Raw genomic sequence first — 15,310 nt, 5'->3', positions numbered from 1 at the left:
CGTTTCTTTGGTTTGCTGGCTGCAAACTTTTGTTTTGTGGACCCATTTATGAGGGCAGTGCAAGTCCTAATTGTAAAATTGATCCAAATCTGATTCTAGTTGTTTCTTTGAAGGCACGGTACATTTCGGTTTTTGACACTTGGTTTGGTAAGGTGGTATACAATACGTTTTTCGCAACGAGGTAAGTGGTACGGTCAAAGCAGAACGTACCACACTGTATTGCCATCCATGCAAACACAAAGCTGCCACTAAGATATAGACCGATTCTCTGAGGGTTCCGGCTTCCCGAATCCCGAGGTTCGGCGAAAGAATTACTATGTTTAAAAGGTGGTCCTTGATGACTTTTTGGTGATCCGTGGCCTAAATTAACTTCAGAACTTCTTATTTAAACGGACAGTGACTCTCCCCTGTGCACTATACTAAATCTTTTCCCGCCAATGAGGTTATTGGATTGTGACGTAATAATCCGCAGCCTTTCTACCCTGCAATGTGCGACACAAGAGCAAAACAAACAACTTGTTGAAGTAAAGATTTGATGCGTTTCTCTCATATTTTCGGTTCAAAGTAAATGAAATTTAGGTGCTTTGATTGTGTTGGCAAAACTTGTGTTGTTTTTTTCTTTTGTTTCAGTTTTCTTGTGTTTAAGATTACTATGCTATGGAGGTTCTGCAAAGATTGCCGAACGACTTCAAAGCTACACCATAAATGCTGAACGAACGACACTGGTAAAGATATTTAAAGATGTAGGTAACATTTTGTATTGTCCACCTAAATTACAACCAAATGCCAACTGTTCACCTAAATGTTGCATTTTTCAGAAGTTAATTAGGACCAAGCAATCTATAAGCAGGGTTGCCATACCGTCCTTATTTCTAAGATTTGTCCTTCTTTTTGACTTGCGTCCTTTTTGTCTTAGTTTCAACAATTACAAGTCAAATCCCTGCTACAAGTAAAAGTAAACCTAGACCTGAGCTGTCGTAAGATGTACGAAGTATTTTCTACGAACAAGGAGTTACTGGAAAAGATTGTTTCTGGCCAAAAAATATGGCATGTGATATGTCATGGTTTGTATAAATTCAAAAATTTGTTCGAAAACATTTGTTTTGTTTCGTATGGAAACTTATTTTTCGGTTGTCCTTATTTTAAGCTCTGTGTCGATGGCAACCCTGTCTTTTAGTAATGTATAATCTGGTAGTACTAATGACGAATGTTAATATGGTTGTGTGTGCTAAAATTTAACAATGAACATTATAGCAGTACTTCAGAGAACAGTGATCAATGCATTTTGTGGAATTTCTACGTAACAATTGAAAAGAAAAACTCATCTGGCAGAACAACAATCAATGTGGCAGAAATTAGATATCATGTTAGGTGCCGGATTAATGGTTCCCCAATCAACAATGGTAACCCTTACAGGTACCTAGGCGTAGTATTACCACAAACCTATTATGGATAGAGTGGATGATTGTTCATTTAGTTGTTTAGCAATCAGGAAACGCGTTATCACCTGGCCAACTTTACTGATTATTATCAGATGTAAGACTTTAACATTTTTTGCGTTTGTTAAGTTTTTTAGGGTTTAAGGTTGCGATCTGCCAAGAGTAGTTTTTTGGTGCAAACTATCATTTCCGATATGTATTGGCCGAGGTTTCTGTACGGTACTCGTAGTTAAGGAAACTATTTTCATAACAGACCAGATAAGCAATGGATACCAGTACACCGCCAGATCATACGTCCGTAGACTCAAGCGCCTTGCAGGGGGGCACGCTTGTACACAATGTACAAACATGTGCGACTGTTGATGACGAAGTAAACAGGCAAACATCAAACAACACGGAAGACAAAGCAGAACATATAATGACTGGCGATGAATGTCGGCATCCCACGACCCGAGAATCGCCCACATCTGAGCAATCTGCACTCGTTACAGCCTCGTACGAAGCATTTGAAGGTGAATTCCTCGCCGAAGATTTCATTCACCGTGTTACGAGGCAACACAGACAAACCAGGAAGGAAATCGTAAGTTATTTTTGGTGTGGTAATTTGACGCTTACTTTTATGGCAAGTTTCTTGATGCAAAGTGAGGTGTGTTTGTCTCAATGCTGTATCTGCGCCAGGTAAAAAAGCCTTTTCGTTGCACTTGACTGCAACGACCGCGCCTAAACTAATTTGTGTCTTTGAGGGACAATTCACCCACAGTAAGTTTTTCTCTTGTTAAAATAACACAGCAACTATGAAAACCTGTTTCAAACTTGTTTCAAGCGTTTCAAACTTACTATTTCACTTTCTTTAAAAGGACAAAGATGATGACGACAGCACTTTTGATGACGTAACTACAATCAGAGAGTGCGAAAATATTGACGTTTTCGAAGACAGCGCACACATGACAAAGGAAGAATCGGCAATGCCCAAAAAACTTCCTTCTAACGTGGAACATCGATTTAAAAACGAATCATTGTTTTTTCAACGTAAGTTACAATACGTATTGCATCTTATTGTCAAAAATAGTAGTAACACTATGACTATATGGACAATAACAAATAGGTTCACTACTTAAATATTCTTATTTTCGCAACGTTATGCTATGTAAACTGTATTGTTATATAATCCTGGCTTTTATCTTTCCTGCAAATAATGTTGCTCTATGGTTTCATCATGCGTGCATTTACTCATTTCTTTCAAACACTTTTTACTACTATAGACGTAGAGAAAACCCAACGACAAAAATCCGCTGGTGGGGGTAAAAGGAGACGTTACAATTCTGCACAAAATCCTTCTGCATCAAGTGACGCCGAAGACCGAGCTGTTAATCAAAGTGATGACGTACGTGCGGTAAGATATCGGTGTTGTACTTTAGAAAGAGTTAGTTGTATTGTGTTTTTCTTACATTATTAACGCATTCTAGGTGTTAAATGCTTGTAAGAAAAGCGGAATGAAAAGATACAGCTCAACCGGAGACCTAAGCACTGCCGGAAGAATGGTGACAACCTTTTGTCTTTGAAATTTATTCTGTACAATATATGCAGAAAGTTAAATTCGTATTACAGAGTCCTGCAACTCGAAAACGCCTTCTACCGGACTTGGCAACCTGCAAGGTAAAGCGTGCTTATGGGCATGCATGCAATAGTGCTGTGTGGTATTATGGCTTGTGTTTGTTAATCCAAAACCCAGTGTAATAAACCTTAGGTCAAACATAATATTTGCACAGAATGTGTATTTCATTAAAGGTTTTGGCATATTTTGTTCACGAATACAGCAATGTTATAAAAATCGACTAACTAGTAAAACTATATTATAGTATAACAAGTTGCCAGTATTGCATGCAACTAAAGAAAATCCTTGCAAGAGTGAGAACAGAACCGTATGCTATAAGACTGTCAAGTCAACTTCAGGTGTATGGTAAAAACGAAAGACGTAAAGGTCTATTTTACTCACGCTTTGTTGCATGTCAGCGGCTATCCCGTGATGAAGAATCTTGGTCTTCGTCATCGGAAAACCTTCATATAGCAGCAACTCCCGACGATAGACAAACACTGGAGGCGCAATTTAAACTTCTTTATCGCGAAAACGTTAATTTGGACAGAGCCTACGGAGAGCTGCAGGTAATATGAGTTGACAGATTTCAGCAGAAACATTTTCTCACGCATTTTATTACAGGAAAAAGTCAGAGCGGAAAGTCCGATGGTTTTATCTGGGCGTTATTTAAGCCCGAGAGAGGCTAAATGGCAAACAGAAAAAAAGGAATTTCGAAAGGAAATTTCTCGTCTCCAGGACGAAGTAAGTTACATAGTTTTGCATATTTATCAATGAAATCATATAACGTTTGAATGCAATGACGTAACATACATTTTACACTCTTACAAACGACTACTTTTTCTCTTAACGTTTGACAGATAGAACGCATGAAAACCATAAAGGCACAGGACAATTCCAATGAAATTGCTGGTTCACTGTCGCCACCTAGCGAAAAAACAGAACTGCACCTTAAAGAAAAACTTCGTGTGTTGATACAAGTCAAGGTAAACTATTGCCGTGAAATATCCGGTGGTTGTTTCTAATGACTTTTGTATTTAAATTTAGGATGCAGAAATAGCTCGTTTGACAGATCAAGTCAGTTATTGGATGAAACGGACCGAAACTTCAACTAATGACATCAACCAGGTGTGTATAGTAGATGTGAAGTCCCTACGTTGTCCAGTTTACATGCGTTTTTGCATGGTATTAAGAAACTCATTAATTCCGTTTCTATTCTAGTTTAAGCACATAACATGTAGCCAATGTGGCTGATATATATATGTTACCTGATGGTCGATTGGTCTGATTAAATATCAGATATGTGGTTCAAAACGGTTTTCGCAACTGGTTTCGGAACTTTATACAATTTAGCGTGAAATGTGAGTCCAGGGTAGAAAAACATCCGATGAGCGATAGTCAGTGCGCCTGAAGTGTTGTTGAAGTGCGAGCAACAACCAGCTAATCAGCAATCTATCGGACGGTGTGTAACCAGACTTATTCGTGTACAGAAACGTAAAGCATGAGTTGAATTGATATTCTCAACAGCAAGCAGTTTACATTGACGAATAAACATGGTTTATTGTAGACAGCAATGAAGTTTATGTTTCAACCGTTGGAAGGGGATTTTTAAGGTATCAACTGTATGAAACCATAACAGATCTATGCTTTGGTACGGGTATAGTACAATGGCAGCTCACAATGTCCTCTGTTGTGACAGATGTACTGTATTTAAATCGAAACGCGCGGGTTTTATTCTTGAGAGAGTGAGAGGTAGTCACTGAAGCGCAAGCAAGTTTATTTGCCCAGTTATGCCCACGTGGTGCAATATATGTTGTGTATTAAGTAAACGGACAACGAGATCCCAGTGAAAGTGGTTGCTAGGTGACGTATTGTTAAACAAACTACTAGCGACCAGAATTCCGCAGTTTAGCTCTATTCGACATCTTTATTCAGTAAAAACAAACATTTGTTTTCAATTAAAGAGGTAGGGTACAAAACTTTTAGATATGTCTTGCACTGTAACTGTGTTACAAATGTTTACATGTGGAGAAGTAGTACTGTATACGGATAGTGGCAAATTGCATGGAATGGTTAGGTGTTAGTTCCCTGTCAGTTTCCTAACACCGAAATAAGATACAGGCCCGACCACAATGCCAAAGCACTCGCGCCAAGACGTGAGTATACAGAGATAGCAGTGAGCCGCAAGTACAATGGTGGCTTTTGTGCCTAATCTTTTGTACGATCACCTGAAAAACATACAGCTGTGACCATACATGATGTGCTCTTACACGATATACCGCATGTTTAGCAAATGCCATAGGTTTCCTTTCAATACCTTAAATGACGCTTGTATTTCATGTTGTAAAGCCATTTCCGTACAATGACCTAACTTAACAACTTTTAATTTAATTTTGGTAATAGACCCCAAGAAAACCATTATAGTGCGCTAGGTCCATAAAAGCCTCATATCGTTATACAGGGCTGCTCCTAGTTATGCATTTTATCATCTTTACTATAATAAAAGCATGAACTTTACTTTTTGCTCAATGAAATTGTGTTGTATTTCGGAAGGAGCGAATTGCGGAACTGGAGCAATCCGAAGCTTTGTTGCGATGCAAGGTGATCAATCTAGAAGACCAACTGACAAGTTCGCAAAATCAGCAAGCCAACCTCAAGCTACAAAACAAGGATTTGGGCGATCACTGTAAAAAGCTTGAAGACAGCTTAGGTAAGAGTCAGTACAATGCAAAAAAGCTGATTATGCATCAGGTTTGTTACAGTTGTTATCGACGCTGAAAAATCATTGCTTGACGACTTAAAGAAGGAGAGTAGCAACCTGAGGAATAAGTTGGCTGTGTCTGAAAACGAAACCAACCAGCTTGTGGACAAACTGGCCAAGCTCGCGGAAGAGAACGCGCTTCTCTCGGCAAAAGTATGTGGACTTTTCTCCTATGACATAACCGAAATAGTATCGGAGCTGTGTAAATATAAAGAACCGTATGATGGTAGTGCTGAATGTTATCACATGGCCTTTTTCAGTGTTCTGACAGAGGAAAATCAGACGCTACTCTACAGAAGAAGCTAAAGGAATCTAATGAGGAGGTCTCTGTTTTAAAGAACGAATGTACAGCTCTCAGTGACAGGTTTGCTACAACGTTTAATATCAGTGTTTGCTTTGTGTTGTCATAACGTTACCGTGACAACGGCTGCAACGCTTGCTCTGTGTGCACAAAGGTGTAACAAAACATTGGTTATAAGATGTGTTTATAACGTTATCGCTAAATTGAGTTGGTTTAATGCACTGACCTGTGGTTATGTTAGTCACATATTTGATATAGTATCACATTGCCAATTTTGGTCATAACATTTTGCCCAACCGTTGAACCTTACATTCGGATTACATTAACAAACTATCAAGCTATATTTTTGTTACGACGTAAGATTAAAAAAGTTTTCCCACATCGGCCTGTACTCATACACGACTTAAAAAGTCGGCAGCAACTCAAATATCAGAAAAACGACAACTAGTCGAGTATTATACGAGATACATGTAATTTTATTAAATTATAGGCAAGCATTAATGTAAATTGTTCGGCACTCGACCAAACAGAACTGATGCAGTTTCTGTATGCTCCTAATGTATTTAACCGCTATTATATGTTTAATACCATTACAGATGCTCCGCACTGGAGGTGGTTAAAACATGTCTGACAGAACAAATTCGAAGCATGGAAGATGAACTGAGCAATGAAAGCAGTGAAGCAAACGAAAAGAATAAAAAGCTAAATCAGAAAATAAGGTACATGGTATAAAAGCAAGTTTTTTGTTTGCCAATTACCCTTTCGAGTAGCTTTAAAACATCGGCGTCTTTTGTGTTTGCTGTCTAGGTCTCTGCAGGAAGAAATGTCTAATTTGACTGAGTACAAGGAAAAGTATGAATCTGAGCAGGAACTCAATGCAAACATGACAGAGAAGCTGACAAAGCGCATTTCGGACTTGCAGGTTAATAAAATTTAATAACTTCAGAGAAAACTCAACGCAGCAACTCATGAAGAAAACGTTGAAATCCATCTAAATGTGAATAAATGTTTTTTGCAAACTATCTTTTGCTCCCCCGGTATGCAACTTCTTCAATATTTCGACGTCCTTTTTTCGCTACGCCTTCATCAGTACTGTTCTAATACTGTTTTCTCTTGACCAGCCTTTTGTGGTCAGTCAAGTTATTATATTTATATTTATGAATGTCCAAATGCACGTTTTATTTCCCATACAATTCAAAAAAAAGTAATATATTGAAAATTAATGAAAGCTTTTTTCGTTTTGGCAGGATCACATCGAGACTCTAAAGTCACAACTTGACAATCAAAAACACAAAGTTACTTCCTTCGATCTGCTGCAGGATCAGTTGGAAATTGCGATCTCCGAAAAGTGTTCACTGGAAGCAAAGTGCAAAAGTCATCATGCAGATAAAGAAAAACTGGAAGCTAAACTTTCGGACCAACAGGTTTGACTTTTTGCACGAGTGGTTTTGATTTTCTGGTTACAAATGCAACTGTCGTGTCATTTGCAAGTTTTAATTATGTTTGATGTTTTTATAGCACAAATCAAATCGATTAATCCATTTTGCTGCCTGATTGCATGTGCGCATTTTCCGTCACACTTTTTCTATCTGCACCTAACAGGGTCAGCTCTCTGATTCCTTTGAGCGCGCCAACATGCAACTGATGCTGGAGACAAATGAGATGGCGACACGTCAGCGCTCGCTTCTAGCCGAACTCCAAACGCTCAGGATAAAATCAAGCGTGAGGGATGTGCAGGCACGGATCGGAGCAAATCTTAAAAATCGATTAAAATCCGTTGTGGATTCTTGCGTCGACACACTGCGCTCAATACAGGCTAGCCAACCTAAAGCCGCTCAACGTGGTGTTTCCCCTGTCCCGACACTGGCTCTTGGTGATCTTGCGGCTACACCACGTGTTCCACAACTCGACGGTCTTGAGGTGGAGCTTGACATTGCTCAGCCTTCTGACCGCGAACTAGAAGCTACGGTTGTGGGGTACGTTGATTCTATAGATGGTTTGACTTTAGACGAACTGGTCGGGCAGGAAGAAAGTCCGCGAGCTGATGGCTTGGGCGAACTGGAGGGCCTTAAGCGAGACGCCGGCGAAAGTCATGTAATAGCGGAAACTCTGGTGTGCAGTACCAAAATTCTAACTCATCTTTGGTCCCGAGAGATTGAAAATCAACACAAAATAGCAGAACTGGAAGAAGAGATTGTTAAATTCAGGTAAGATTTGTGTTGTTTTATGAGTCGCATTGATATCTCGGTTAACTTAGGATTGTACTTACTTCGAAAAACTGAAGTGTAGATAGACTATCTTATACCACACCTATTCTGCTAATTAAAAATACTTTTATACAAAAACAAGTAACCTATAATTTAATGTTGCAGGGATAATCCACATGATACCTCTGGGAACATCGATAGCCTTCCAGGCATCACAAAAAGCGAGGATTCACATGAGGAAAACGTGAGACTACATTTGTTAGTCGGGGAACTGGAAGGCAAAGAAAATGATCTAAGCTGTGAATTGAGGAAAGTGCAATGCGACTTGGAGCTCTCCAAACAGGTGGAAGAAGAATTGAAGAACCAACTCTCAGAAACCCAAGGAGTTTGTGACCAACTTGTTTCGCGGATGCAAAAGGTTCAAGAGGAAAAGGCCGAGCTAATTATGATGCAACAACAGACCTCGTCAGGTGCCGAACATGCCGAAGTAAATTCCCTACGAGAAAGTTTACAAAAAGCTCAAGTGGAAACCTCATTGCTTCGTGAAAAGCTTCAAGAAGTCAAATCAAAAAGTAAAAAGGAACTTTCGGAGCGTGTCCAGGAGATTGATGACCTAAGAAGAAAGCTGGAAGAGGTCCAGAAGTTAGAAGCGGATACAAGAAGATGCTTAGATGATACGCAGCTTGCTGGAGAGGAACTGATCAGGCGTGTTCAGGTTATTCAGGAGGAAAAGTTTAACCTAGTGGAGAAGAATAAGATTGAAACCAATAACATAAACGAAGCCTTAAAATCTCAAACCGAAGCTCTCAGGTGCGCTAATGATAAAAACAAACGCCTTGAGGAAGAAAATATGAATCTACGAAACGATTGCGAAAATCTTCAAAAAAGCAACGAAAACCAAATGGAAAAGTTGCTAGCAAATGATGCAATGATTGCAGATTTTCAGCATTCTCAAGAACAATCTGAGAAGGAGATTACACAGCTGTATTCGCGTATTGAAGATATGCAAAACGACATGGATTGCATGAAGACAACAACGGCCAACTTGCAAGAAACAATAAAGGAAGCGAATGAAAGAGCCGACCGCAATGAAAGGTGAAAAAAAATGTGGTACTTTTGTAGAGACTCGTACCATTGATTAAAATCATTTGTGTTAAGGCTGCTCTGTTATTCCATTTTGTTATTGCATTGGTAAAGGTCAACATAAAATGTTTCTCTTTTAAATCTAATTCTAATAAATGTTTTTTACACAGTCAATGTGTGCAAATGCAGAAAGATTGGGACAAATCATCTAAAGAGGTTGTTCTCTATAAAAATCAAAGCGAGGATACGAAGTCTGCCCTGGAAAGCGAAATTGAACGTCTAAGGTCTGTATCCAACTTTCTTTACAAGTCCTTGTTAATATTTTTCCCTTGCGTATTTTCAGACTCAACAACGACCAGCTACAGGAAGAGATATCTACTGTTCATCAAAACGATAAGACAAAGGCACAATCCGACGTAGATGAAGACACGGTCGACAAACAGGATTATTCATCATTGGAACAAGCCCTTGAAGCAAAAACACGCCAAATAACCGAGCTACAGGATTCACTTATCTCAGCAGAAACCAGAGTCGAGAGTTTATGCGAGGAGTTGAATAACAAGCTTGCTCAGTATGCTGAACTAGAAACCGAACTTGAGAAAACAGTAAAAAAACTGAATGAAGTGGAAAAGGAGAACCTAAGTTTAAACCGGATAATCGAAAAGTTGAGAAGCCAGTCGCCTCAAGCCGAAGAAAATGCGTTGCAAGATCAGAACCTTCAACTAGAACTTGATCAGCTTCGAGACGAATGCAATAAAGCGCAGGACACAATACTTAACAATGAGGAAAAATTGCGAGTCATAAAAGAAGAAAACCTGCTTCTCCAACAGGAAGCAGAAAATCAACAAAGAAACTTGCGACCTCAATCTGCACCTCGTGACATGGCCATACAATGTTCAATCACGCATGACCCATCAGCTGACAAGTCGTCGACCAGTGATTACCGAAGTAACGCGTTTACTGGCGAAGTTGAGAGGACCCCTGAACAGTGCTCGAAAGTCGAGGGTGAACACAACTATAGAGAGAAACAGTTATCGATCGCAGCTGGGCAGGAAAACAGCTCGAACGTACCCAGGGGTACCTCGTCGATTGCTCAAGCATCGGATATTAGTGGGTCGAATAAAACTATGGATAATTTAATTGACTTTGACAGTGATATCGGGACTGTTGATGAAGGGCAAGTGGATTCGCGATTAGTGAGTAGTGCTTCCGACAGGCCAAGTTTACCGTCTGGTGGGAATGTAAGCGCCACTGAGTCCAATCAGTTACTGCTTGATCCTACAATAGAAGCGCCAGTCATTTTAGACAGTGTGACAGAAAGCTTGCCCGGCCAAGAAGCGGACTGCCTGGAAAGATTACGAAGCGAAAATCAACGTCTTGTCGCTATGATGCGCATCGCACAGGACAAAGCCATCGGAAGGGACGCGCTGCAGGTACAAAGACGCATGAAGCGCATTCGTAAACGGGTTCGACTTACTGCACGTTACATCTTGTTGCTTGAGAATCTGCGCACGAGGCTCGCAGCTTCGAAAGCGCAGCCCTAACACTGTTTGAATTCCGTGTGAACTTGAGTTTGCTTTAACTAACCATCTGCGTGTGTGGTGTGAAGCATGGCCTGTTTTTCGTTCTTGCAGATCAGAAGGGATCCTATCTCGTATCAGGCAATTGCATGGTTTGTATTTAATATAGCATAGTATTATTTAAGTTTTGTTCCGGTATAGTTTAATTAGAAATGCACGTTTATTGTTGTGTGTATAATTACTTTCGTTGCCTAGCTATTATGCGTGACTGTAGAACTACAAATAGACAAAGTTAGAACAATTTGCATGGCATGGTATTGAAAATAGTTTTTTGCAAATCGCTTTCTGCCGTTTTAAAACCCAAGTAAATCTTTAACAGGAACGTGTTCGCGAATATCAAGCGATGGTTAACGAGTTACGAGCTAAACTCAATGAAGCGGAAAGTCATGCTCAAAGTGGAACCGAATCCGATCCGGAGGCGATTCTACAAGAGAGGAGGACACGCCAAGCAGAAGACAAACGCCAAATAGAACGTCTTATGGTGAGTCTTGAATATGTTTTGCTAATTTGCAAACAAATTTTACCTGATTATCTTCCAGTGGCATTGTATATGCGTGGTCAATATTTTACATTTAAATTGGGATACAGTACTTTGCTTATAAGTCGATTTATTTAATACGATTTAGCTGCAGTGCGTTAAGCCATTATTAACCAATTGTGCCCTTCACTGTTTTGCGCTCTATAACGTTTAATTAACGCTGCTCAGCTATTTCCGGCTTGGTGATTTTGTGTCGCTATGCTTCCTTCACCAAGCGAAATAAACTCAAAACGGGCCTGACTCGAGCATGACTTAAAATCATTCTCTTTTGTGTCACAATTACACCAACTCTTGCGCCTGATTTGGGATTCTGGTATGATAAATACCCTTGAAATGAAAAATTTCTTGTCACCATAGGCGCAACTACAAGACTCAGATTGTACAGTGATCGCATGCAAGAACAAGATGCAACATGAGGAAAACCTAAACACCGATCTTCGTGTGTCGAATCAGAAACTTCGCGACGAGTTAAACGTGGTCAAGCAGAAGTTAAAATTACCTGATCACCCTGTTATCGAAAATGTATTGATGCATCTGAAACAGGAAAGGTTAGATAATAAATAAGTGAAAGACGGTGAAGAGCGGGGTGTGAAATACAAAACGAAATTCAAATATAAGTTTATTGAGCTTTCTCTGGTTTAAGTTGAAACTTGAAGCCCACATTTTGTTAATAACTTTACCACACTGACATTTAGTTCATAGTACACGCCAGGCCTATTAAAGGCGTTGTACCGAGTCCAGCCGGTCTCCCAAACATTTTCATAAGACGCCTTCAGTGGGCCTAACTTGTATGTACTATGTTTATGAAAAAGTATGCAGACATTTACTTGTGTTTTGTAAATGAGTTAGCTGACATTTACTTGTATTTTTGCCATATTTAGTTTTTTTTGCCATGTATTTTTGCCATATCCATATTTCCTTCAAACGTAGCTTTTCTAAAGTGAACACTAGCTTTATGCATGAGACCAGGGTTTTTTCATGGCTTGCCGAATAACATTAAAAATGACAGTGGAGGGGTCACAGCATTTTGTTACTGCAAGTTCTATACAAACTATTGTTCACATTCTGTACATAGATTGTCCAAGTCTTCTCCCGCATCGCTTGCTGCTCACCAGAAGGCAGCTGAGTCGACCCCACTCGGTTCAATGAGTGAATGGGAAACAGCTCCATTTGATAAAGTCCTCACTTACCTCTGTGATGATTACGCGGAGGGAAAGGTATAATACGCGCGTGCTTTGGATTAGCGGTAATAATCGGCTCATTTAAAAAAACGGGTCGACTAAGCTATTAACATAAGCGACGACAAAAAGCGGTCATTGTAGCATGTTGCAGTCATTTTGAAAATTTTTGCATTGTGTGCATTTTTTGCTACATTAATTTGTTTGTTCTGTAAATCACAGGAGGAAATTGAAAGACTTACTACGGAACTAGAGGACTCGAGGGATCTTCTTAATTCACTGAAACGAAGAAATCACGAGTTGGAACAAGAGGTAGTTAGTTGCAATATACTTTAGGGAGGTAAAATGAACATACATTCGTAACTAGGACACAGCGATCACGGCATACATATATATATATATCATAAATAGCCTGTGCCTTGTCATATGAGAATGCTGGTGAAACCGGCTTGATTCGGAATAACGCCTTCAAGCATGGTGCACTGTGAAAGGGAGCTAGTATTACAAATGTGTAAAAAAATTGAATTTTTTAGGCCCTGGATTTAGAGGAAAAATTGCACGAAACAAGTAGAAACCTAGCAAATAAAGAAGATGAGACAACTGAACTGCAGAAACTGCTGACAATGAATGAAGCTAACTCGAAGGAAAGCATTAGAAGGTAAATTGCTTTGCAGACCACATACCGTTATATTGTGTCCAGTTAAGGACAACTCGACTTATTTTTTATTGGTTTGGATTCAGTAGTTAAAAAAAGATTTCTGACTTCGTTACCAACGTACAAGTAAATGTGAACATACCTAATTTACTGCCAGAAGGTTAAAATAGCGAACGTTTAAATTGCACTTCCCATGTCACGAAGTATTTAAATTAGAAAAAAAAATGTTTTTGTTGATTTAAAGCAAAGAGGAAGATATAGAAAAACTTGAGGATAAAATCCAGTCGCTTCGTTTCGACGTTGACGAGAAAGCTCAACATCTTCGCCGTGTTGAAGATAAAAAGGAAGCTGTAACACTGGAATACGACGCTAAGTTTTCAAGAATGGAAGGAAAATTGCATTCTATTAATATTGAACTAAACCGACAGGTGATCAAATTTAAAAGGGTTCAAATTGATTTTTAAATGAATTTACAGGAATACTCAAAACGCAGAAACAGTATACTTTAACACAGTGGTCGGCAACCGCCGGTCCGCGGCCAGGTACCGGTCCGCGAGGAGTTCGTTACCGGGCCGTATACTTTTCCAGGTTAATGCTATAAAACATTTTGCCCATGTATCCGGGGGATGATAAACTAACTTTGGCGTTTTCAATGCTAAATATTTGTAATTTTTTTGAAGACCGGTCCGCGATAAAATTTCAGTTTCATAAACGGTCTGCAGTGCAAAAAAGGTTGCCGACCCCTGCTTTAACAGACAAAATCCTAAGGCCAATTTTACCCAGTGTTTACCTTTCGAACAAAATACGATACGGTTGCTAATTACTTAAGTTGTACGTACAATACATACAGTTCTGATTCTAAACGTTTATAATTGGACCAAGTGCCCTTGTGTTCAAGTGTGTAAAATACATGAGGCGTGTTACTGATGCTTGAAATTGTGCTTCGACTGTGCTTTGTAGGCACTTAGCAGGCAAAACCGCACCTTTAGGATACACTTGCGGCATGGCTTAAAAATGCCCTTGAAGGAAATTTAACAATACAACACTACGTTCGGTTTTTATGGGCTTTTTAACAATCTCTTGACGGTAGGCAAACTGCACTGAAGCTACATTCTTTGTATTTCGTTCGTTTAAACCACATACCGAATATTAGGACTGTTTCATAAAAAAACACGTACAAAGCATAAATCCTTTCTTTAAATCAACAGAAATACATATTTCACTTCAAATAAGTTTAAATCATTAGTTTTTAATTTTAATTTTAATCTTTATTCTTTACATTTTATTGTTTGCAGGATATTCCTTACATAACAAAAATGTTTCCGAACCATATACTGTTTTTAAATCACATTTACACCTGCACCTTTCGAAGCCCAAACAATTAGAGCAGGTTAAATCACAAAGTTATGAACTTTACAGGTCGAAGAAAAAGAAGAACTTGCAATGGACGCTAAAAAGCTTGAACGAGAAAATTCCGAAGTAAAGTTGCTTTTGAATGAAAAGGATGAAATGCTGAAAACGATGAGATCAGCGATGCGTGAACAAGAAGATGTACTTCGCGATTCTCTTAAGTCTCTGCAGCATCAAATTAGTGGTAAGATTATTTTATTAAATCCTTACAAGGGACCACAGCTACTCCCGTTTTTTAGGAAGATTTTTGTTGCTATTTGATTTTGTTGCAAGTCGTGTAATGAGATCGTGTGGTCAGAATGATGTTACAAAGCTACCTTAGACATGTTTTTGCAAGTCATTTATACTTTGTGTTGTATTACAGAAAAATGCGAAAGTGAAGCGACGTTGAACGAAACTTTGCGTTTCCGAAAAGTTGAAATTGATGATTTAAAACAAGCAAAAACTGATTTGGAAGAAACTGCAAACAAGTTCAAGGCGACTGTAGATCTTAATGGTACTTGCAAAAGATGTTTTTCAAAAACAAGGAACAAATTCAATGCATCTTTCTGCTATTAACAAACC

General features: G+C 39.1%; 2 protein-coding genes across 4 annotated transcripts in view; both read left to right on the top strand.

The window, feature by feature from the left end:
• Position 1: 1 nt before the first annotated feature.
• On the top strand, positions 2–4,058 carry LOC145237856 (uncharacterized). The gene is made up of 12 exons (XM_080100846.1): positions 2–579; positions 647–743; positions 917–1,064; positions 1,255–1,416; positions 1,693–2,019; positions 2,297–2,468; positions 2,702–2,832; positions 2,906–2,980; positions 3,048–3,095; positions 3,453–3,602; positions 3,658–3,777; positions 3,894–4,058. Exons 5-12 carry the CDS (start codon positions 1,705–1,707, stop codon positions 4,056–4,058), a joined length of 1,176 nt encoding a protein of 391 aa, XP_079956972.1. The 5' UTR covers positions 2–579; positions 647–743; positions 917–1,064; positions 1,255–1,416; positions 1,693–1,704.
• A 26-nt stretch (positions 4,059–4,084) lies between these two features.
• LOC145202693 (uncharacterized) overlaps positions 4,085–15,310 on the top strand; it is a 32,426-nt gene continuing 21,200 nt past the window's right edge. For 2 of the 3 annotated variants that reach the window (XM_080075722.1, XM_080075721.1), the window contains exons 1-19: positions 4,085–4,161; positions 5,587–5,743; positions 5,796–5,947; positions 6,055–6,158; positions 6,692–6,814; positions 6,903–7,017; positions 7,343–7,519; positions 7,698–8,302; positions 8,468–9,397; positions 9,556–9,669; positions 9,729–10,818; positions 11,285–11,446; positions 11,861–12,051; positions 12,579–12,720; positions 12,904–12,993; positions 13,215–13,339; positions 13,581–13,764; positions 14,756–14,930; positions 15,111–15,242. In XM_080075722.1, the coding sequence (XP_079931848.1) occupies positions 4,123–4,161; positions 5,587–5,743; positions 5,796–5,947; positions 6,055–6,158; positions 6,692–6,814; positions 6,903–7,017; positions 7,343–7,519; positions 7,698–8,302; positions 8,468–9,397; positions 9,556–9,669; positions 9,729–10,818; positions 11,285–11,446; positions 11,861–12,051; positions 12,579–12,720; positions 12,904–12,993; positions 13,215–13,339; positions 13,581–13,764; positions 14,756–14,930; positions 15,111–15,242 (4,807 nt within the window). In that variant the 5' untranslated portion in view covers positions 4,085–4,122. Of the gene's footprint in view, positions 4,162–4,331; positions 5,190–5,586; positions 5,744–5,795; positions 5,948–6,054; positions 6,159–6,691; positions 6,815–6,902; positions 7,018–7,342; positions 7,520–7,697; positions 8,303–8,467; positions 9,398–9,555; positions 9,670–9,728; positions 10,819–11,284; positions 11,447–11,860; positions 12,052–12,578; positions 12,721–12,903; positions 12,994–13,214; positions 13,340–13,580; positions 13,765–14,755; positions 14,931–15,110; positions 15,243–15,310 lie in introns of those variants that run through there. The other variant, XM_080075723.1, reaches the window with a different exon arrangement.

Source organism: Phallusia mammillata, chromosome 7, assembly GCF_965637545.1.
Source record: "Phallusia mammillata chromosome 7, kaPhaMamm4.hap1.1, whole genome shotgun sequence".
Classification (NCBI taxonomy): domain Eukaryota; kingdom Metazoa; phylum Chordata; class Ascidiacea; order Phlebobranchia; family Ascidiidae; genus Phallusia; species Phallusia mammillata.
This window is presented reverse-complemented; position numbering and strand designations above follow the sequence as displayed.

Coding starts and splice junctions, on each gene's coding strand:
- LOC145237856 (XM_080100846.1), top strand. CDS start 1,705: ATGGATACCAGTACACCGCCAGATCATACGTCCGTAGACTCAAGCGCC. Junction 3,096..3,452: donor CGGACTTGGCAACCTGCAAG/GTAAAGCGTGCT, acceptor GTTGCATGTCAG/CGGCTATCCCGTGATGAAGA. Junction 3,603..3,657: donor GAGCCTACGGAGAGCTGCAG/GTAATATGAGTT, acceptor ATTTTATTACAG/GAAAAAGTCAGAGCGGAAAG.